General features: G+C 35.5%; 1 protein-coding gene across 3 annotated transcripts in view; it reads left to right on the forward strand.

Annotated features, from left to right (window-relative positions):
* Positions 1-24,441, forward strand: part of LOC144450504 (dynein axonemal heavy chain 7-like) — a 68,333-nt gene that overhangs the window by 996 nt on the left and 42,896 nt on the right. For 2 of the 3 annotated variants that reach the window (XM_078141142.1, XM_078141144.1), the window contains exons 2-26: positions 983-1,057; positions 2,436-2,507; positions 3,565-3,676; positions 4,066-4,219; positions 4,621-4,726; positions 5,331-5,511; positions 6,201-6,399; positions 6,925-7,044; positions 7,615-7,798; positions 8,077-8,256; positions 10,159-10,317; positions 10,925-11,038; positions 13,044-13,061; positions 15,267-15,394; positions 15,779-16,082; positions 16,820-16,966; positions 17,411-17,547; positions 18,303-18,570; positions 19,437-19,571; positions 19,853-20,001; positions 20,614-20,800; positions 21,704-22,096; positions 22,400-22,863; positions 23,754-24,025; positions 24,156-24,283. In XM_078141142.1, the coding sequence (XP_077997268.1) occupies positions 1,049-1,057; positions 2,436-2,507; positions 3,565-3,676; positions 4,066-4,219; positions 4,621-4,726; positions 5,331-5,511; positions 6,201-6,399; positions 6,925-7,044; positions 7,615-7,798; positions 8,077-8,256; positions 10,159-10,317; positions 10,925-11,038; positions 13,044-13,061; positions 15,267-15,394; positions 15,779-16,082; positions 16,820-16,966; positions 17,411-17,547; positions 18,303-18,570; positions 19,437-19,571; positions 19,853-20,001; positions 20,614-20,800; positions 21,704-22,096; positions 22,400-22,863; positions 23,754-24,025; positions 24,156-24,283 (4,320 nt within the window). In that variant the 5' untranslated portion in view covers positions 983-1,048. The remainder of the gene's footprint in view (positions 1-982; positions 1,058-2,435; positions 2,508-3,564; positions 3,677-4,065; positions 4,220-4,620; positions 4,727-5,330; positions 5,512-6,200; positions 6,400-6,924; positions 7,045-7,614; positions 7,799-8,076; positions 8,257-10,158; positions 10,318-10,924; positions 11,039-13,043; positions 13,062-15,266; positions 15,395-15,778; positions 16,083-16,819; positions 16,967-17,410; positions 17,548-18,302; positions 18,571-19,436; positions 19,572-19,852; positions 20,002-20,613; positions 20,801-21,703; positions 22,097-22,399; positions 22,864-23,753; positions 24,026-24,155; positions 24,284-24,441) is intronic. The other variant, XM_078141143.1, reaches the window with a different exon arrangement.

Below are 24,441 nucleotides of genomic sequence, written 5' to 3' on the forward strand. Positions count from 1 at the left end.
AAGTATGAGGAATTCAGGAGATCAAGTGTGATGTCCCATTCTATGTTGATTTCAGTTCTAAACTATTTCTTCTAAGTTCTAACTTCTATTGAAGAACACAAAACTGTCCAATAGATTAATAGAAGTTGAAAGTTGTGAACAATTTGCCAAATTGTAGATATTCGTATTGATTTGGCATGACTGTCTTCACAACTAGTTTTATACTAAACTAATTTGCAAACACTTTAAGAGAAATTGTACAGGTAATCATTCCCAAGGAAAGACCTTTAAGCAGTAAAACTTTTAAAATAAGACAGCACTCTATGAAACGAAAACTTGTCAATTTTTCATCTCCACCTTCATCAAATCGCAAAAAATTATCTTTAGTTTGATATAATACATATTGGAGAAAAAAATACTTTTACAGCCCACTCAGGTGCAAACTGTTTAGATTTTTGCAATTAACTTGAAAATATTTATTACCAGCAGTTTTCAATGAGCATAGTAGACTCAGAGATAGAGTGACATATTTTAGTAACTGTTTTAACTGATTACCAACAAAGTAAACCAACTGTAAATGTGAAGTATTTGGTTTTCATTCATTTGACAGACCTTGATGTCTGTAAAATGAAATATAAATTTGATTATGACGTAAGATTTCTAAACAGTGTTCCCTCCAAGTTAACGACAACATTGGTTGTTGTTGGTTAAAATGATAACCTTTGTATTTTCTTGTGATACACCACACAATAGTAAAAGATAGTGGAGCATCAAGTTGTGGTGCATCTACAAGAAATTGCTGTATGTCAGAGGGACACACTGCATCTAGGGTAGTCCTGCTTGCAGACTGTGTACATGACACGATATGGAGATGAGAGGGACAATAATGCCAGAAGCGAGTCCCAACTTACTCTGTCTGCAAGCATGCTACATCTAGGGTTGACATTTGGTAATTCTGTGTAAAATTTGTTGTGAACAAGTGCCTGCAATTTGTTTTTATTAGTGAACAAGTGCCAAGGAAAGGTTATTTTGACATTTTTGGAATCCAGTAAAGTATACAATTATAAATATGACAGACGTAAGTATGGTGAACAATTGCATCAACTCGGAGGATAAAATCTCTGGTTGCACTTTGCACCTCTTATAACTTACATAAACAGGTGTGGGATAAAGGGCAAAAATCTTAAGTTAGTTCAGTCGCTACACCTTACAGCAAAGACTGCATATGTTTGTATGAGAGTTTATTTTGTCAAACACCTACAATAAGTGATAATAAAAAAATGAGTTCTCATACAAATGGTTTTTTTTGGACTGGTGGAGATGACAACAGTTCAATCTCTTTCTTTCTGGCTCTTTATTTTCACAGGCTTTTGATAAATGGTATCTCCACATTAGATACACAAATTGTCTAATGTCCTTGTGTAAATACTTGTTGATCATAACACTTAAAAATTCCTTTGACTTCTCGAAAGATACTAAAGTCTTCAAATGTTGTTCATGTTGAGGACATTTTGGAGTGTTCTCACGTTTGCAATATTTTCATATTAAAGCATGAGAAAAGTGAGGAATTCTGTTATTTGCCTCCCTCCTTCCCTCCACATGGACAGGGTAAACTTCTTTCAAAATGAATCTATAATTCTTGTAGTAGACTAGACTGCAGAGCTAAATAAAATTCTTTATCAGGCAGCAACAATTCTTTTGATTACTCTTGTCTTTTACAATTATACTGTACAGTTCCTTATTGAAGATGCAACATAAATTGTATGCAAATTGAAACAAATTTTCAAACATAAATTTAGTTTTATCCTTGGAGTGAATTCTAGGTTTTTTTATCCAAATTACTTTCATTACAGAAAATGTTGTTTTCTATCGATGCTTCAACTATCTTGATATAAGTACTTGTCATTTTGTGCACAAAGCTTCAATAAGGAATTGTTCAGTTGTTAGTCTATCTACAGACCCTTGTTGATCACTCTAGGGTCTAGGACTTACTTACAATTATGAAATGAGAAAGCAGAAATATCTAGAGGTGTTGCAACAGTTGTCAAATAAAATAATTAAGTAGAAAATACACACATATATTTAGTGCACACTCTAGTCAGTCATTGCAATAAAAAAATTCAAAATGTGCTATGGTTCATGAAAATATTTGTTTGTACAGTAGATGCAAGGCTAAATTAGTCTTGTTTATGAAACTATAATGAGTTCAAAGGTTGGATCTTAGACAATAGAAAGAGGTTTCTTTATTGTCTATAGTTGGAAAACAAAGAGTAATTCCTAAGTCAAGTCTGAGTCTGCCTACTTTCTACTCTTAAGAAATTGAAGTCAATTTACAGCAGATACAGTTAAAATTCCAAGGTCTGTGTAAGATATAAACATTTAGTATATTATTATGTTTTAAATCTAGCATTGTTGTAGGGTACTAACTAACAGATTTCATGGTGATTATTTTACAGTATATCCCTTTGAGGGGAAACAAAGGCAAGAACCCTGATAATCCTGCATCTTTCCTGCCAACCCTCCCTGAAGTAAGTACATTTGTATTTGCATTTGCATTTTCATTTGTATTTGTATTTGTATTTGTATTTGTATTTGCATTTGTATTTGTATTTGTATTTGTATTTGTATTTGCATTTGCATTTGCATTTGTATTTGTATTTGTATTTGTATTTGTATTTGTATTTGTATTTGTATTTGTGTAGTAACACTAACAGTATTGCTAATATACATACATAAGCAACCCATTGTATATAAACTGGTAATAACATTTAGACTGATGAATAATGTCTATTAGACAAATATTTAAGATTATTTGGACAAAGTTTTTTCATGTGTTTTTGAAACAAAATGAACAGATTGGGTTTGGTCGGTGGGAACAGATAGGACTCCCATAATGAAAGGGTGAACAATAGCAAAATACCAGGTAACAGGAAACCAGTCACATTTTGATAGTTCAATGTCTAGCTGTTGTTTGCTCAAAGTAATATATCAATTATTTATGACTTGAGTTAAAGTTATTGGGTCGTGATTTTAGCATCTGCTCAGACTCCTGAATGCAAGCCATGAAGGTTATATATGTCACCATAGCAACAAGTATCTTAAGTACTTGGTATGAGCAGCTGGTACACCTGAGAAGGATATTATCACTGCTTAATTATTCATATGAAAACTAAATGTAGTAAAAGTGAATAATAGAATTTAATATTCCCCAAAGTCCAAGCAAACCTGTTTCCACACAGAAATATAAATGTTGAGAATTCTTTCTTTTAAATAATGAAAGAGGATGAAAAATGTTTTTTAAAATTTTGTCGAGTTATTTAGTTCCAATAATATTAGTCTGTATTAATGGATTTGGAACACTTAATTCAGAGCAATTTGAATTTTCAGATTGTTTGAGTAACTAATTGAGGAAAGAAATGACACATCTAATTTCAGAAACAGATATAATGTCTTTTTGTTAAGTAACTTACCAATTATTAGTGAATATAATTTATATATATGGTTACTTAATGATGAAAAAAACATATCCAAGTGGAAGCTAGTGCAGCTTTAACATGTTACAATATACTGTTTTTATATCAACAGAAACGTACAAAGCCGACATGGCAAGCAAACCCTCCGTCATTTGTTCTATCTGGTAAAGCACCAGAAGATGAAGTGGTTGAGGATCTCAATATTGCTACACAGTTAACAGCACGTAAGTTTCTCATCAATACTTGTTTTTTAATGACAATTAATACCGTCAAATTCATATTTCACTGAGATTTTCTGTAAATTATAGCAATTGACTTCTAATGTGATATACAGTGCTGGGTTTCCGGTATTATTTTAGCATGTTTACCATCATCTTTTTACATTGCATCGATTGTAGTGGTGTGACTGCTGCAATTTTCATCATGGTTTACATCACATATAAACTTGTCGATGTTGCAGTTTGGGGGTGGGGGTGGTCTAAACGGACGGAGTTCATTCATTGAGCTTGTGCGACATTGTGCGATCATCCCTTAGATAGGTATTATTGATAGAATCTTTTATTGATATATTATGCAAATTAATATTGCTGTGTTTTTACCTGTAAATGTGTAGGAGAACCAAAGAAAAAGAAAAACAGAACAAGATCATGGGAACCAGAATCCAATGGCTTTCCTAACGGTAAAGCTAAAGGAGGAGGAGGAGGTGGATTCTCACATCCCAGAAAAGACAGAGAAAGCTTCAGAAGTGCTCTCGTTAACATTATCTTGTAAGTTGACATGTTTAGTTGTTTATTACACAGTTTCCATGGGAATTTACACAGATATACAAATACAAACAAAAACAATGCGTGTAAACCATGAATCTACAAAAGGTAAAGTCCTCACTTCATTCTTGTGATCAAAATCAAATCAATGCATAAATTCACAAGATTATGAAAAGTATCAAATCTAATACACTAACAAATAATATATCTCAAAACGAAAATTGTGGTACATGCTTTTATTTAGGTGAATTTTTCACAATAATTTTTCACAATAATGCCTCTGGTGTAGACTGATAATGGTACTACGTACTGGTACCCCTTGTTCTGTTTCAATTTTGTTGCCCTAAGCTGGTTTTTAAAAATTGTTTTTATATTTGATTAAAATGTTCATTTTGTCCGTGCAGACAAGATGACAGAATGTCACCGCCACCACGACCGTCATCAGTGGATGGTGAATTGCCACCACTGTCAAGAACAGCCTCTCCCACTGCTGCAGAAAAAGATATTTTGGTAAGAAAGTAATTAATTTATGTTCATGTCCACATAGTTGAGACCCTTGCTCTCACTTTGTATATACTGTACTAAAAGTACTAGTGCTCGTGATACTGTAAATCTTGAAATTTTCACTAAAGACTTATTTTCGCTTACTTCACTTGAAAACAAACACACACGAATAAGTAGTGACTAAAATGCCTTCTAGTACATGACGCATATGCACCAGCCTAGTGATTCAGGAAAATTAGTCTTATGAGAACTAACTGAAAACTGCAAAACTGCAAAAAAAAATTAGCGGCAAAAATGTCAGTACTACTTATAAAATAAATAGTCACTTTACTATCGGTACGTGTGTAATGCCATATATCCAGTCTCTGTTTAACAGGAACTGAAAAAAATTCCAGAGAAATAGAGTTGAAAAATTATTCAAATCTGTATAAACATTTCTATATTTTCCATGTTGCTTTAATGTTTGATGTCTCAAGTCACTGGCTAGGTTTATGTAGTGTGGGACCAAGGTATGCATTGTGTGAATTGACCGACTGCTGTAATTTTACTCATATTGTTTTGAGTTTTGTTGTATCAAATTTCTAAAACAAATACCATGTCATTTCCACAGAGGTATTATTACTACATACACAATGGAATTGACACTGAGCATGTAGCCCCTATGGAAGATTCATGGCTTGAAGACGTACTTAAATTAGTACCAGATCACCTGAAACAACTTGCAGACACCATCGACTCTCTTTCAGATGAAATGAGAGAGGACTATTTACTCAGTGTAAAGAAAGCAATTGGTAAGTTCTTGTAGCTCTTTTATCCTGTTGTAGCAGGGCGTGAATTTAATTTCTACACTTGGTAGTCAGAGTTAGTCACGTGAACTCTTTCAGTTAAAATTTTCTATTGATTTCCATTGGTCTTACAGACTTCCACCATATACATTTGGCAATCTAGATAGATTTGTTTAGTAGGCTATGTGTCCTGGACTACTGCTAATTTAGTAGTCTAGATACATTTGTTTAGTAGGTAGGACTACTGCTAATTTTGAGCCTGGTTAGTCAGATGTACAGTAATACTACTAGTACTAGACGTGCATCACAAAGGACAGTTCACCAAGGTTTTAATTGATACAGATTTTACTAATACACTAAAGAAAAATAACCACCATTTCAATAAGTTTCAACTGCTCTAGTGTCACACACTTAAATACCTGTTATTTGTACAAAAATTTGTTGTCTTTCTAGTAAACATTTTAGCACAAGTTAGGTCTTTGTTCCATATAAAGTAGCCAAGATAAGTGGTCAAAATTATCTTCAAGAATGTTTCATTGTATTGAAGTGTAAGTCAATCGGCCATTCCAGACTGCAAACAATATACCCCAAGGTACACACAGACAGGAAGTAGAGCGCCACCATGGAACGTTTTGGAAAGGCCTCTTTGGACATGAATATACTAACTGTGTTATTTTTTATATATTTTTTTGCAGTGGATTTTGTGTTGAGAGATCCACGTGAGAGAGATGATGATAAAAAACAAGACTTATTGCCTCACAGAGCAGAACTGGCAGTGGTACCCAAACCATGGAATAAATCTTATGTTTCGGCTACAGGAGAAATTGACAGTAATCTCCATGTTACCAACCCAACCATGCTTCAAGTCTTAGACATGTGGTATGTCTCATTTGGGTAAGTGATAATTCTCTCCTATTCCCCCACTTCCCCTCCAATTCAAAATTGTCCATTAGGCAGAGTACTATATCTTTAAAAACTTTGTGAGATGAAAAATATGTGACATTTCAGGGTTAACTCCTCATCAAAAGAGAGTTGAAAAATGGACTTTGAGCCAGTCCCAAAATACAGGCCTCCCAATTTAATATATAAAACCATATATTCCATACATGTTCTAGCATTTGTGCATTCTACTCGAGAGGATGGTTGTCACCTAATCACACACTTGATTTGAGTTGAAACTATCTCTTTCATTGGTGACGTTCACTTTTCATGCTATGAAATCACTTAAAATTAAAGAATATGTTTTTCTGTCATTTTTTATCGAAATAATATTTCAAGTGTAATAAAGTTAAAATAAGCCTGGTAAAAGTAACTATGTACGCGATGTTGTATTGTCTTTATACACAATAAACCTTGGATCTTGGAATTGACTATAGCTGAAACCTTGTAATGTGATTGTTTCCTTTTTCTTACCTCCAGTAAATTGAGATTGGTTGACATCGAAGAATTCCACAACAGAGAGGATTCCATGGAACTGGCAATATTCCAAAATCTTGTGATGAGACACATCGAAGCAGCCAAGGAAAAACTACTGAAGAAGTAAAGACTCACTTTTTTTTATCGATCAAAGTTCTTTCATGAAACTTCTTTTAAATATGGCATCGACATGTAGTTTGTGTAGTTGTGTGTGTTGACTGAAGTGCTTTGAAAAGATCATGACGTGAATTCTATGCTATAATGCCATTTTTTGGGAATATTGTATTTGCTATTATAGAAATTCTTTGACTGCACACTCACACTTTCAAATATTAACAACCCAATATTTTTCATTCTTATAATTTGTGACTAGCATGAGTGTAAAATGTTGAAGGTTCCATAAGATTTTGTTGACTCAAAAAGCCAATTGAAAAAATAAATGACTCCCTCAAGGCTAATCGGGGAAGAAAAGTTTATGTCTTGTTTCACATCTAGTCAAAACTCAAAAACACAAAATAGAAGAAATATACCTACAAATTGCATATAGAAAATAAACACCTTTTTAGCCCCCCAACTGATAAAATCTGGGGGGGGGGGGGGGGGGGGGGGCGCTACAACTTTGGGAACTTTGTGTCTGTCTGTCCATTTCTATGTGCTTAACGATACCCAACTGTTCTTTTTCATTGTTATCAGATGGTTTCCTGAAGTGCAGAACATCTATTACCAAGGTAACAGACGTAAACAAGTGCCCAGTAGTAACAACACACAACAATTGGAGTCTTTCTTCAACTGTGCTGCAACCCTGATGACAGCACAATTACAAAGTTTAGCACTGCTCTCTATAGATGATTACACCGATCTGATAGTACAACCACCCGTAAGTATCAATGTACAATAATGCATACACAGAAATGTAACTAAGAGAAACACACAAACACAGGTGTACATACTGGTATACACACAACGGCTCACATGTACACCACAGACATACAGACATAGACACACAGACATACACACACACACACACATGCACACACCCACGCACCTATTAATATGAACATAAACTGGAGATCATACGTGATTGCCACGGATCCATAATTGGAACTCTGATTCTTATCTTAATAACCACTGACCTATTCCTCCTATTCTTTGCAGACATCCATTAGGGCATACGAACACTCCGGATTCATTATCAGACTGGTTTTGGAAGGTTCCGATATCAAGTTTGAACCGGCATTTTCCGACTTTGAAGTAGTGCTCCTCAACGTTTATGAAGTGATGGTGAAAGCAGTCAGTGTAGTACCAAGGGTTGAAACAAAACTGTACTCAGAATGGGTAAGTCAGCCTGCCTTCTAATTGTGTGTTGTCATAGTATGGATAATAAGAAAACTGATCACTAATATATATTTAGGATTGTAGACTTAATCAAATATGAATGAAGGTGACTTAAAAGTATAGTTTTTGCCACGGGCAAGTTCCAATTTTTGAGACTGATATTGTTCGAATAATACATAGAGTGAAAGATTTGATGTTGGCTACACTTATTTTAATCAGTTTGTAATGTTATATGGAGGATACTCAACCATTAATCTGTCAGTTTTGATATAATACTGAAATCTAGATTATATGCCGAATATATTTGTTGACAGTAATAGTTTTGACTGATCAGTACGAGATGCATGAATTTTTTTCAGTGTTTTCTGAGAAAGTTGTGCTTGACTATTGAATCATCTCTTTCATACTCATGCATAACAAAGACAGTAGAAATTACTAGAATGAAACTATGTCATGTGTTCCAGCATCAATCATTCAACTTCTAGAATTACCCGAATGACTGAATTCCCACCACCATCACTGATATACTTTATATCACTTCTTATTGTCAATTTCTGTCTTTGATAACATTATAATAATTCTGACATCACCATGTCAATTTCTGTCTTTTATAATATTTATTCTATTCTGACATCACCATGTCAATTTCTGTCTTTTATAACATTTATTCTATTCTGACATCATCATGTCAATTTCTGCCTTTGATAACATTTATTCTATTCTGACATCACCATGTCAATTTCTGTCTTTTATAACATTTATTCTATTCTGACATCATCATGTCAATTTCTGCCTTTTATAACATTTATTCTATTCTGACATCATCATGTCAATTTCTGCCTTTGATAACATTTATTCTATTCTGACATCACCATGTCAATTTCTGTCTTTGATGACATCACCATGTCAATTTCTGTCTTTGATAACATTATAAATATTCTGACATGACCGTGTCTATTATTTCTTACTCTATATCTTGTTGTCCTCCAATCACCTCACTTATTTACAGATGGTAACTGATAAGAGACTGGGGCGTGTTTTGGGCAAGATTCTAATGGTTGGCAAATACACCTTTTGGTGTTCTTCACCTTTGTCTTCTTATGATTGCACCCCCCCCCCCCCCCTTCAAACATCATAATTTCAATTTATCCCATTTCAAATCTATTCCTGTCACAATACTTTGCTGTTGAGTGAATGAATGACTGTTACCCACCTGACCACTATTCAGCCAAAGCTGATAGTTATGACACAAATATTCACCTTGATAAAGCATGGGATGTTGTACTGCCCAGGATATTGTCTTTTATTTTTGTCATGATTTTGTGTCTTCATTTTATATATGGAAACATTTGAAATTCTGTCATATTAAACTAAAATAAAATCAGTTATGGAATTGTGTGCATTTGTTGACCCTCAAAGTTTATTTGCTGAAGTGTTGTTTCATCCTGTTCCTGTAATTAGTAAGAACAGATATCAAACGAACTTATTATTTCATCATAAATGGAAGTGTACAGAAATGACTTTATTTCCTCAAGTGGTGTTCCTTTTTAAAGTTATGATGTCTTGTTGTCCATGAATGCTGAGCAAATATGACTATCTAACCTTTCTGTGACAGCTCCCTACAAATATTTTGCAACCCATAACATCCAAGTAAAGCATTTGTGTATCTATCACAATCATTTATAGCATCCATATCGAATGTATGAGTATACTGTTTCATTTGCTAATTGACCACATTAGAAAAGCCATATACTAGGTTTGTAAATAAATGAATTGAAACAGTATACTATTACACTTGATATGAATGTTATAAATGAGTGTAGCACATAGAGAGTGCTTTACTTCAGTGTTACTAGTTGTATGTGTCGTCTAATTCAATTTGTATATTTATTTATTTGTCAGGCTGGAAACAAAGCCAAGGCAACACTCAAACCAGTGATTTTAGATGAAATCCTAGAAGAGAAGAAAGCAATGGTGAAAGCTATTATTGAGAAAGAGAGTGCATTACCCATTGAACACCTAAAGATATATGACAAGTATACATTCCTTGTCAACAAACAAGTAAGTGTCTTCTCATAATGAAATGTTTGTCATTTAGGATAACTGTGATGTGTGAAGGGGGAGGTGGAGGACTAAGAGGAAAGGTTTTGGCCCGTGTCGTTTGTTTATTTCATCGTGGTCCGTGTCAGTGTATGAAGAGAATATGACTGAACTATGTGATGTGCGAGTGCATGTGTGCCATACTCAGGGTGTTTGCACAAATGCTTGTGTTGTTCTCTGTTGTTCTGCCGCTGTATTTTCACGAGCATAGTGAGTGAAAGGGCAGCAGAAAATACCACAAGCACAAATGCAAATACCTCTGAATACCCAGATTGACAGTTACACATCATGTGTGCTGGTTCTGTTATTCTTATACATATTTAGACAAAACAGCCAAAAAAGTCATATTGTGTGAATATGCCATTTTGTGTACAAGGAATGGTCATACACTGATTTGCATATCATTTGCATACAGGTCTGCAATAATGTTTTCGGTAAACTAATACATTGCAGTGCAAATACCACTAAGTACATGCGTTAACCGATGCAAGTAATCTGTGATACATATATAATAATATGTGATACCAGTCACCGGGTGAGTTAAATGACTTAAAACTTGTTTTTACAGGCTGATGCTGATGTAGACCAGTTTTTGTCTGAGGAACACACCTTCCATGACTACACCAAAGAAGTAGAGAAATACCGCAAACTGGTTGAGGAAATTCAGTACAATTCCAGAAAAGTATGTACACGTAGTATAAATATATTATTTTTTAAACATAACAGTTAAATGTGGACTCTTTCCAAAAGTCAACTATATGTTGCTAATGCTGCCGTACTATGTAAAGTTTGTCTGTATCTTTGTGTAACTGAAGTAAAGAAAAAATATTTATCCTGTCATGAGACCTTTCCAAATGAAAAGCGCCCTCTATTGGTATGACCTGTATAGAGAATGTACTTATTTGAATTAATGAATACCTTAAGAATATCATAGTTTTTGATGAACCAAAACTATGGTAAGGTACAGAAATCTATATGAGTTACTGTCATTCCCCTGTGTTACTGAGATTTCACACCTCATCACAAACATTGCATAGTACATTTATCTCCTCTAGAGGGCGCTATTTATGAAGGGCTGTGGTATTTATTGTATAGTGAGTTAAATGTGTTAAAATTTGATAACGTGTGACGATTTTCTTTTGTAGATCAATAGAATAGAATCGCTTATCAAAGTATTTTTAATAAGAACTTAATGTACCATCTTAAGTAAGCCCTCTCTTTATTAACCAAAATTTCACTTGTCTACAAAAACTTCCTAAGTACTATGGGGAGTATGAAGTCCAAATTGTTAGAAAATGATCCTCAATGAACCAAGAATGGTCAATTTTTTAGAAGATATTTTTAACGTTTGGAGTTCTTTGACTTTGTGCAAATTAATGGAAAATTTGCATTACTACCATAAATGATGATATTTCAGAAAATATTTATTAAGAGTTCTTTGTGCTCATTCAACTGAATGATACGACAATCTAAATTTCACTATCACTTAGTCTGTGGTGGATTTGTTACCCCAGTTGTAAGATCTATAACTTACCAGTGCTCTTTCAACACCCAGATAATAAGTATTGAAATGGTAGAAAGTTGAAAGATCACTGGCGGTTACAAATCTTGAGCCATAAAAGTCTGCCAATCAGAACCTAAATTGTCATTCTATCAAACCATTAAATGGTAAATGGGTTTTTGTGACTCAATACTGAGTTTGAAATGTAGTTGAATAGTAAAAGTTAATGATAAATAACTTTGAGTGGTTTTCTGTTTGTGGTACTGATTGTAGTATTATGTGTTGTAGCATGTGCATTGAATGCCAAGCTGCTAAAACTTAATAAAAAAAGACTTACATCTACTAATTGTTAAAAATGGTGTGATTTAGCATATTTTAAATTAATATTAAAATTTAATAGCATTTGAAAACATTTGCCAGAGCAGACTTATTTCCATATGAGAGTGATAGGATCTAATTTAATATATAATTTTGTTGAACTCGTGTAACCACAATCCAACCCCCAACCCCCCCCCCCCCCCCCCCCCATTCATTCATTCATACCGAACCATGTACTAGATAAATCTATGGACCCCTATATATCCACAGTTAAACATGCCAGCCTCTCTTCGATCCCCACACTGTAGTTAAATACAAACCTCCAAATGTTTTTCACATTAAAGATGTTTGGCTGTACAAAAATGAGAAGGGGAGGATACAAGTGTAATCAAGAGAATTTTATAGTGGAAATCTGCTATACCTAGTGTTATTAGCTCCACCTATCCCCACTACCCCTTCTCACCCAAAATGACAAAATGGGGGAGGATGGATTATTCTATGAATGAAGTGAAATTTACAATTATATTAGAAATCAACAATGCTTAGTGCTGTCACCCTTAGTGCTATCACCCCCCACCTCTCCAAAACCAAAATGACCATGATTGCATTCATTGCATTTCTCAAGATAGTGGACCTAATCATTTGTAAATAAGGGAGCGATCAGTTTTTACGGTCGGGGGTGATTTCTTGTTCGTGTCAAACTTAGGGAAAAAATGAATTGCCAGCCTTAATTCTTATATGGAAATATTCTGCTCTGGTATCCTAATTTTGATTTTTCTAACCCATCCATCCAACCCTGCCATTTACCCCAATCATTAACGGTTTTATTGCTTTCCAATCATGCCATGGTATCATTAACCTTACCCAGGATATGAACAGAGCCAAGGTTTGTGCAGCGACAGACACAGTCAAAGCTGAAACTTTTCCCTATTCTTTCCTTCTCATACGTCTTACTCTGGTGATGGGCAAAAACGTTAACTCTATATAAAAGCGAATTTTATGGTGAAAATGAAATTATCACTTTTTGCCAACAGCATATGATTTCAGGAGAAGGATGCTTTGTTTTATAATAAATACAGTTTTCTGTTAACTCTGAGACAAGTTCAAGTACATTTTGCAGTTGAAATTACAACTGCCGACATCAGACCATGGACGAATGGAACCTGTTATGACCAGGGAAAGTAAACAAATGAATTGGATTAATAACACTTGGCTTTATAGAATGTTGGAGCAGCAGAGACTTGTATTACACACCGTGGTTTGATAAGAACAGTTTTATGTGTACATGAAATGCAAGGGGAACTGGAAATTTGTTTGTGAACTGTGAACTATTATGTAAAGTGGTCATAAAACTGTTCTTATCAAATGATGGAATTTGTTCGTCCATGGTCTGATGTCAGCAGTAGTAAGATTTTCAAACATTGATAATTTGCATCCTTCTCTTTGTATATCTGTGTAACTGGGTTAGCAAAGAAGTGTGTTCTGTCTATCTGTATATATGTAAGCCAGTAGCTGGTTGCATTGTAACATTGCATGGTAATACCCTTATACACATAATTTAAAATATGTTAAATATCTATGCAAAGGAAAAGTAAAAAACACTTTTTGCAGAACAATTATGATTTGATTAAATAGTTTCAGTTCAAGATATTTTCAGAAACATACACTGTGGATAAATATATGTGATGACAACATTTACACTTACAAGTTACAGAACCCCATGTGCTATTATTTTGAGTGTCAGTGTGGGTATTCCATACTCATACAGGGGTATTTGCACTCGTGCTTGCAGCGTTTTCTGCTGCACTTTCACTCACCATGCTTGTAAAAGTATGACCACAGAGAGTACTGCAAGCGCTCATGCAAATACCCCAAGTACACCACACATGCACTCACATGTCACAAAATTCTGTCATATTAGACACTTTCTGTGGAAATAACTTGAACTGAAATAGCGTGCATGTGATCTGTAAATCACTATAGTATGAAATGATATGTTAAATGTAAAGTTTGTAGTGTGTGACGTGGACCAAGTAATTGCATGTGTCATGTATAGCTACATATTTAGGTCTAGTAAAGGGTTTCTGAAGTGTTAATACATTCAGTCATTGGTTTAAATCAAGCAGAAAAGATTGACAATTTTGTAAATTTTGATAATGTCAGAACTGCATGAAATGGGTCTCATAATGTGTAAATATTTTAATATTGATTACAAAGTTATAACTATGTTATTTTACAGACTCTAACATGACAAAATGACCCTTGTAAGCTTTTCATCACATATCACATGTCAGTGTTCTCCCTGGACAATACAACAAGAGCACCAAGGCAGATTGTAATTTGTTAGCACACATTATGCAAAATTAAAAATCACACTCCTTAATTTTTGCATAAATGGAATCAAAACAGAACCCCAGATGTCACCCTTTCTGGTCTCCATCTGGCAATTATAAAACTGGTCGTTTACGAGCCCTCTTGTAAGTTGTAAAAAAAAACTATGGAGAACACTGCATTTTGTATTTATAAATGTATTTGATGTGTTATGTAAATAATTATTATTGAGCACCCAGAAAGAATTGGAATTATACACAAAGCATAAATTGATGCCAAAAACCAGTGTTTCCTCTAAGGTTTTTTGAGTGTGCAAATTTTGGAAGAAGAGTGATCGAGGTACCCAGATGAAATGTCTTCTGTGCTCTCAGGAATACTTCTAAGAGCTTTTGACTACAAACTGCCAGTTTTGTTCACTTTATGATACTCAGAGATAGCATGCAAACACTCAGTCAAATGAAATTAAACTCTGAAATATTTAAATACACACACACACACAGTACAGACTCACACACACACACACACACACACACATACACACACACACACACTCACACACACACACACATACACACACACACACACACACTAATACACAGACACATGCAGAGACACATACACAAACATGTAATATGTAGTAAATATAAGCTCATTGTAACTCCTCTGTCTATGAATCCCCCATAAGGGTCATTTTGTCTTGTGGAATATGTGTTCATTGTTGTACATGTATTAATTGTGAGTTGATTTTTATTGCATACAGGTAATCCGTCTTGGGATGTTTGAATTGCATTGCGATGAACTTATCAGAGGTCTCGCAAAGAGAGCAGACAACCTACAAAGTAAACTACTTGCACGAATGTCGAAAGACCACCAAGAAGCTAACAAAGCGTAAGTGTTTGGCAAAAGAGTTGAAGTTTTCTAAGGCTGTTGTGTTGATACAAGTCTGTGCCAGGGGGAATGTATGCTCCCCGGGGAGTTGGGGAAGTACAAAGGGTCCTTGTGTCGCCATTTATCCATGCCAGGGATAATAATTGTAAGCACCTTGAGGTGTTAGGAGAGGAGAAAGGCACATTATAAATTCACGTCACATCATAATAATTGTACAGTGCGATATGAACACAATATTTACTGTAGAAGACACTTTTAAGTTTAATATTAATAATAATATGTACCCCATCCATCAAATTTATTGAAAAGTATTTCACAAAATTAAGGTCATAGAGGAAAGGAATCTGGTGACTTATGTCAAATGGTTGACTCTTTATTTTTCAGACTGTGTGAAGAATATGAAGCAATTGCAGAGAAAGCTTTAACCACGCCAGCAAATACAGAACAATTGATGGAGCTGAAGGTGTACATTGATAAAGTAGAAAATGAAAGCATCTTCGACTTAGAGAAACAACTTGTCCAAGCCCGTGATCGTTTGGCATTTCTTGCCGACTACGCATCGTTTTCACCAGCTGAGATGCGTCTAAATAACAGTACATTTCAGTGGAATGATCGCATGCCTGAGATTTTCAACGAACATAAACAAATCGTGGCCGATAAGAAAACTCAGTATGAAGACGGACTCAAAGTAAGTATATGTCTGATTTACCTCTTACATCTACAATGCACCTAGCTTTGTGTTATATAACCTGTAACACCCAAGTACAGTGGTTTCACTGTTCCATAGTCATTTATAGCCTTATGTTATATAACCTGTAACACCCAAGTAAAGTGATTTCACTATGCCACAGTCATTTATAGCCTTATGTTATACAACCTGTAACACCCAAGTACAGTGGTTTCACTGTGCCACAGTCATTTATAGCCTTATGTTATACAACCTGTAACACCCAAGTACAGTGGTTTCACTGTGCCATAGTCATTTATAGCCTTATGTTATACAACCTGTAACACCCAAGTACAGTGGTTTCACTGTGCCAAAGTCATTTATAGCCTTATGTTATACAACCTGTAACACCCAAGTACAGTGGTTTCACTGTGCCAAAGTCATTTATAGCCTTGTGTTATACAACCTGTAACACTGAGTTGTTCATGTCGTATGTCAAAAGATGCTGTTTCAATTACCTTAATTATAAGCGTAGTATGTGGCCTTCTAAAGTACTGTAAGTTGTCAATTTGTAAACAGTTTTTTCAGCTAACAAACTACAGACTGGTTACAGTGAATGATAGCGTCACAACCATGATCAGACTCAGATGAGAACTAGACAATGTTTTATAAGAATGATACAACTGACATCACAAACTGAATTTACAATATTGCTATATACCTATATATGACGGAGTAACAATATTGTCGTGTTTCAGTTGAGAAGGGAAAGATTCCAGGAAGAGTTGGAAGGCTACAACAAACAGCTGGAGGAGTTCCAGACCTTCGGTGACATGACTGAGATACCTCGCTATCTCAAAAAATCACAAGCATTACACCAACGTCTGGAGGCTGCTGCAGACAAGGTACGTCAGACAGTGTTCACACTTTCCACCAGAATCTTAGAACTAGAAATACATGACTACATTGGTGGCAAATATGCTGTGTAGATATTTACTCCAATTTCCAGTCTCAGAATGCATATTCAAATTTGACCATATAAATGCACAGTGTAGATTCTTTTCCTGTAACAACCAACCCTAAAAGTAACTTTTGAATTTTGTGTTCCCAATGGCCATGGTAAACCTTTATATTTTTTTACCACTCGTGTATGAAGTTTTGCATTTTTGCAATCTTTATCTACATGTAGTTCTCAAAGACTAATTTTTACCAGACTAGTGATTGTGTTCATGGACAAGAAGGCATTTCAGTGACTATTTTTGTGGTTTTGTTTTCCAGTGAAATAAGGAAAAATAAGCCTTGAGTTTACAGTTAGTATAATTTTTCGTTGGTGTTTTTGTCACTTGTAGATTGAAGCCTTCAACAATGAAGAGGAGGCCTTCGGGTGGCAGACTTCGACCTACCCTCAGAGAATGCAAATTCTCAACACATTGACACCTTATCTTAAACTGTATGAGCTAACTGTAGAATTCAATGGAAAACATAAGTAAGTAAAAAACAACAACAATAATTCTAACTTTGTAGATTCTCATCAACTTGTCAGTCGTTATTTCCGTTACTTTATTTCATAATTTTTGAAGTAAATACATGTAGTTTCTGGCTACTACATATTGGATATTTCCAAGATTGCAACCACTGCAGTTCTTTATTCCTATTTGCTTCTTTCTTGACAAGTATAGTATCACAGGCATTTGAAATATTCATTGACCCCTCCCATGCCTGCAGTGTTGATTGATGGGGCTGCCAGCAGTGTTGATTGATGGGGTGTCTGCAGTATTGATTGACGGGGGTGGCTGCAGTGTTCATTGATGGGGTTGTCTGCAGTATTCATTGACGGAGGTGTCTGCAGTATTGATTGACGGGTGTGCCGGCAGTATTCATTGATGGAGTTGCCTGCAGTATTCATTGATGGAGTTGCCTGCAGTATTCATTGATGGGGCTGCCAGCAGTGTTGATTGATGGGGTGTCTGCAGTATTGATTAACGGGGGTGGCTGCAGTGTTCATTGATGGGGTTGTCTGCAGTATTCATTGACGAAGGTGTCTGCAGTATTGATTGACGGGTGTGCCGGTCTGTCTCTGGTAAACTGTTGTTCAGAACGACAGATACAAGAAAACTGGAATTAAGAGCTGTTATTGATGTAGAAGAAAGAAAACCACACATGATGAAGATGCATTGAATAAATATTATGTGGCATTTCTTACAATTTTGATTAAAAAGTTGACTTGTTCTGTTTTATTAGACATTGGATGGAAGGACCTTTCCACGAAGTGGAGGATCCTGATAAAATTGAACAAGAAGTTGGAAACTATTGGAGGAGCCTTTACAAGTTAGAAAAAGGCTTTGGTGAAGTAGCCAACCCAAAGAAGATAGCTGGCAAAGTGAAGGCCAAAGTAGATGAATTTAAAGAACATTTGCCGTTAGTGATGGCAGTGTGTAATCCCGGTCTCCGTGATAGACATTGGGAACAGATGGCAGAGATTGTTGGTTATCCACTGAAACCAGACGAGGTAAGGATTAGAGACTAAAGATCAGATTAGGATTAACAGTAATCAGGGTTCTCCACAGGATTTGTTGATAGAATAGTGAACCATTGGTATAAATTAGCACAAATTTACATAAATTAGCATACATTTAACTGAGTTAGGTTAGGTTAGAAACGTGGTTGTCTGGCAGAGCCATAGAAAAAGTTCATTCAGAACATAAAGATTATCGTAAGTAATCCTTATGGCTCCACTGATTAGATAACACTAATGTGAGAACATGAGATTGGTTTATTGGCCTTTAAAATTACTAAATTGTTATTACCTAGGAAGCAGGGGTCCAGTGTCCAGTGTCCCTCAAGGGTGACTATTTTTTGCAGAATTTTGCCCAAGCCCATGCTCAAATGTAACGCTATCATTTCACTGGCCCTCCCTCCTTGTAAGTATATATACACAAACTAAAATGACACTTTCAAAGTTTCAGTACTATCTCATCCTGCAAAAAGATGATTACTTTAATAAGACTACATGGGCCATAGTTCATATGTTCATGGAAAGTATTTGGATTTTGATCCACTACTGGAAAGTCCTACCAAAATCAATTTACTCCTTGAAACTGTCTGAAAGCAAAATTACCATCATGAGTTCCTGAATCCATAGCTATATAGAGTCCATTCACCTGAGAATCATCAGAAAATTTGCAAGATTTAAAAAAGTGAAAACAGAATGTCTTAAGGGTATGGTTGGCTTGTTAATATGGCCAGGGTAGCAAATGAATGGAGGTTTGTTAGCCTTGGGTTAGGGAGTCTCAAGGAACTGTTTCTGTAAAATTCAGCCATACACATATTTAAGATTCACAATATATATATTTCTTTGTTTATCCTCCCACACAGGACACTACCTTGTCTAAGATGATTGACATGAATCTGGAGCCTTACTTAGCTAAATTTGAAGGTATCAGTGAAGCAGCAAGCAAAGAGTACTCCCTGGAGAAAGCCCTGGAGAAGATGGTGGGAGAATGGGATGCCGTGAGTATTTTTAAAAGTATTTTGAAATTGGGGAAACACACAATGATTTGCCATGTTGTTGAACTATTGTTCAGAAAACCATACCCATGGTGGATACCTGGCGAAATCTTTGGTGAGCTAATTGTAAATTTCAGTGCAATATGAAGTTAAAGCCATTAACTTTGACTGAACTTTTGCATAGATGAGCTTTCATCATATAAATGACTTGATTGATTGATCAATTGATTGATTGATTGATTGATTAATTGACTTACGCTATATTATATTTTTCCATATCATAGGTGGAATTTAACATGATCCCATACCGTGAAACCGGTACCAACATCTTATCCTCCGTGGATGATATCCAGATGTTACTTGATGATCAAATTGTCAAGACACAGACTATGAGAGGTTCCCCTTTTATCAAACCATTTGAAGCAGAAATCAAGTGAGTTTCTTTTTAATCTAAGAAAAAGTTGATTGATTGAATGAATGAAGAATAGAGTGGTTTGACTCATTGAATAGTAAAAAAGTAGCAAAACTAATGGCATGCACTGTGGAAGTAATCTTCAACACATTAATATTTTCCTTTGTGTGTCTGTGTCTGTGTGTGTATGTGTCTCTATGTGACCTCTGTGTGTATGTGACCACTGTGTATGTGTGTGTCTCTGTGACCACTGTGTGTGTCTCTGTGAGTGTCTCTGTGACCACTGTGTGTCTCTGTGTGTGTGCCAGTGTGTCTCTATGTGACCAGTGTATGTGTCTCTGTGTGTCTCTATGTGACCACTCTGTGTGACTGTCTGTCTGTCTGTCTGTCTTTCTGTCTGTCTGTCTGTCTGTCAAACTTATTGCATTTAGGGAGGGGGGGTAACCACCACATTTCATCTATCCTTGTTAATCAAAGCATGATGGTAAATTAATGTTAACAAGGAGGAAATACTGAAGGCTTAATTGCAGGATTCTACTAGCTATTTTAACAATCTCTCTATCCATAATTTACATGTGTTAAGTCCAACCAAGTAACCAACTTAATTGATGTATTGTTTGTCTTGTGCATCAGAGATTGGGAACATAAACTACTGCTGTTACAAGAGATCCTAGATGAATGGCTTAAAGTACAGGCTACGTGGCTGTACCTAGAACCTATCTTTAGCTCACCAGACATCATGGCCCAGATGCCTGAAGAGGGTCGACGCTTTTCAACCGTTGATAAGAACTGGAGAGATATCATGAAGGCTGCTATTGTGGTATGTTGATTATGGTACTTCACTTGTTATTGCTAAAATTAGCCTAAAGTTGATTGTTAGAAAATTAAAAAAATTAAAAAAATTGAATTTAAAAAAAAAAAATAGCCCAGAGACTTGACTACCGTGACAATATAGTTTACAAGCACATGTATATCGAGTCAGATAACCAGTCTATTGGGCTAGAATAATTAGGTATTATTCCCCAACATTTTTCTTTTTTCAAATATGAGTGCCTAAGGGGCCTTGTCACTACAAGTCGCTAGACGAATAGTGACAACTCTTAGGTCATGAATATTTTCCGGCTGAATGACGAAAAATAATGTAATTATACTAGCACCAGTAATATCAAAGAAAAATCAAGGGAAATAATGGCAGTTTCGAACGTTTTGACTCATATTTCGAAAACAGCAGAACGAGTGATGTAGACACATGTTGTCATGATATAGATGCACGTTGCTGTGATGTAGAACGACCAGCGTATATAGTCCATATTTTTTGCTTATGCGTGGTATAATATAGTGAGTTTGTATGATTCAAAAGACTGTCTACATATATGTACACCATAATGTGGATGTTGAATATGTAAACCAACCTTTAGAATTATAATTGATTCGGTAACATAGCTACAATATTTTAGCTGTTTTCCACAAACTGCAGTATCTACAACATGTGTCATCAGATTCATTAATTTGAAAATAAAAATATTCCAAAAAATTAATAAACATATATAGTAAGTTTCTTTCACTCTCACCCACTTCTCTCTCCCATTCTGCCATTTAACACAATTTGACATTCAATTTCTAATGTAACTATACATAATTCTCGCCCACCCACCCGCCCTATCCTGTTTTATTTGATGGAAAAAAACGTACCAAATCATTATCTTTTGTTTTTATTTTACAGGACAAGCACGTACTGGCAGTCCTTGAAATAGAGAAGATATTAGAAAGGTTGAAAAAGTCAAATGAACTTCTTGAGTTGATCTTGAAGGGTCTGAATGATTACTTGGAGAAGAAACGTCTTTACTTTTCGAGATTCTTCTTTCTATCTAATGATGAATTGCTTGAAATCTTGTCTGAGACAAAAGACCCGACCCGAGTGCAACCCCATCTCAAGAAGTGCTTCGAGGGAATCGCCAGTTTGGAATTTACAGATATACTAGACATCACCCATATGAAGAGTAGTGAGGGTGAAGTTGTACCCCTGAAGGAGACGATCTCCACGTCAAAGGCCCGTGGCCAAGTAGAGAAATGGCTACTTGAGTTAGAAAGCAATATGATAGCTAGTTGTCACAAAGTAAGTTCAAAGTTTAAAGTTCATGCATTCTAGCATGATAGCTTTAATAGTTGTTACAAAGTAAGGTCAGAGTTCAAAGTTCATGCAGTTCAAATGGCCTTTAATCTTTCAAATCAATATTTCATAGTTGATGAGCAGACAAAATATACTGACTTTTTGAGAAGCTAGTAAAGTCATGTTCGTCACCAGTGGGGTTAAAATTGAGGGTCCCTTTTTCAAATGTTTAAAAAAAATTCAATGCTGTCCCTTATAAATTTGTTTTTTATCCTTTTTCTAATTGTTGAATGATTTGTATTTTTGTAGGTAATTGCTGAATCTCTAGAAGCATATGCACAAACCCCACGTGTAGAATGGGTTATTAACTGGATGGGTCAGGCGGTCTTATGTGTCTCCCAGAGGTACTGGACCAGTGAGATCCACAGGTGCCTTAATGAAGGCCAAAAAGCATTAGAAGACTACCTTCAGAAAAACAATGACCAAATTGATGAGATTGTTGCTCTAGTCCGAGGTAAGCTCAACAAGCAGAACCGCACCACCCTAGGCGCTTTAGTAGTGCTGGATGTCCATGCCCGTGATGTGCTATTTACACTAGTGCAGGACAAGGTTGATAACGAGATGGACTTCAAATGGCTGAGTCAAATGCGATATTACTGGTTGGAAGGTCACATGGTAACAAGAATGATCAACTCCCAACTTGCCTATGGTTATGAGTACCTAGGTAATTCCGGACGTCTTGTGATCACCCCATTGACTGACAGATGTTACAGGTAAGTCTTTGACAATTCCCTCCAAACAGTATGCCCTCTAATGATAGCCAAATTTTGTTGTTGTGAGTCAAAATGAGAAAAACTGGCATTTCTTGTGAGTTACCACATAGTAAGAGATAGGGGAACCAAATTTTGGTGCATCACTAGCAGTTGTGTGCATCAGTGTCACGTCAAATTGGCTTAGAGGGCATACTTCCTCCAAACCATTAAATATATATTTAATTCCTCATCTGTGCATAGGATTGGATAGTGCTGTATGTTTTATTTGACTCAAACTTACGCATAAAAACCACATAACCTATAAGGCCAGTTATAATCTAAGCAGGGTTCATACATTCGTAGAAACTCCTGGAAAAGTCATGAAATTTCAAAGGACTGCTAGAAACTACTAAAAAGTCCTGGAAAAGTTTGACTGATTCTTTGAAAACTAATTGATTGAACAATGAATGTTTTTGAAAGTGTTGATTAGTTAGATTGTGAGATATGTATAAAAAGCAGATGTGTTGACACATAAAATGTATTGCACTGGTCAATACTCGTGGAAAATGACTAAAGTTGATCTGAATATTCCTGAAAACTGATGAAAAAGTCCTGAAATTTTATTTCAATATCTGTATGAACCTTGCCTAAGCTAACATAATATACAGCAAGAAATGAAATAACAAAACACAAATTAATGCATAATGCTAAAAACGGAGACAGTTTCATTATTCTTTGTTTATATCTTCACGCATATTTTTCCATAGCAGCTATGTTTCATGCTTGTTCAAAGATGGCTAAAGGAAAGAGGAATATTTAACACCAGTTTAATCATTTTCTCTCTCCCATTCTTCTAGAATAGAATAGAATACATCATTAATTCTTATGTCTTTGTGCGTATTCGTTTACAGAACTCTATTTGGAGCATTACACTTGCATTTAGGAGGTGCTCCAGAAGGTCCAGCCGGTACTGGTAAAACCGAAACCACCAAAGATTTGGCCAAAGCTGTAGCCAAACAGTGTGTTGTATTCAATTGTTCTGATGGTCTAGACTACATAGCCCTGGGAAAATTTTTCAAGGGTCTTGCATCATGTGGTGCCTGGTCTTGTTTTGATGAATTCAACCGAATTGACTTGGAAGTTCTGTCTGTTGTAGCTCAACAAATTCTCACTATCCAACGAGGTAAGTGATCCATCTCACCTGACTTTCATCACTCTTTGCCTATTTCAAAGATTATCTAAAAAATTAACATTAGATCTGGTACTGGTTCAGTTTTTATCCTTATCTTTGTTTCTGTCTTATATTATTCTAGGTATTGCATCCGGATTAGAACTGATGATGTTTGAAGGTACTGAAATTAAATTGAATCCCACTTGTGCCACATTTATCACAATGAATCCTGGCTATGCTGGTCGATCTGAACTGCCTGACAATTTGAAGGTAAGAATCAATCGTTTTCATACAAGTCTATGTTTTGAATGTCAACAGCTTATGACCAAAAAATCCTTATCTATGCAAATTAGTCATTATATACATGTATGCATATGGTAAAGGATGTTTTCTTATTTATGCAAATGGCTCATATATGGATATAATAA

Source organism: Glandiceps talaboti, chromosome 20 (assembly GCF_964340395.1).
Source record: "Glandiceps talaboti chromosome 20, keGlaTala1.1, whole genome shotgun sequence".
Lineage (NCBI taxonomy): Eukaryota > Metazoa > Hemichordata > Enteropneusta > Spengelidae > Glandiceps > Glandiceps talaboti.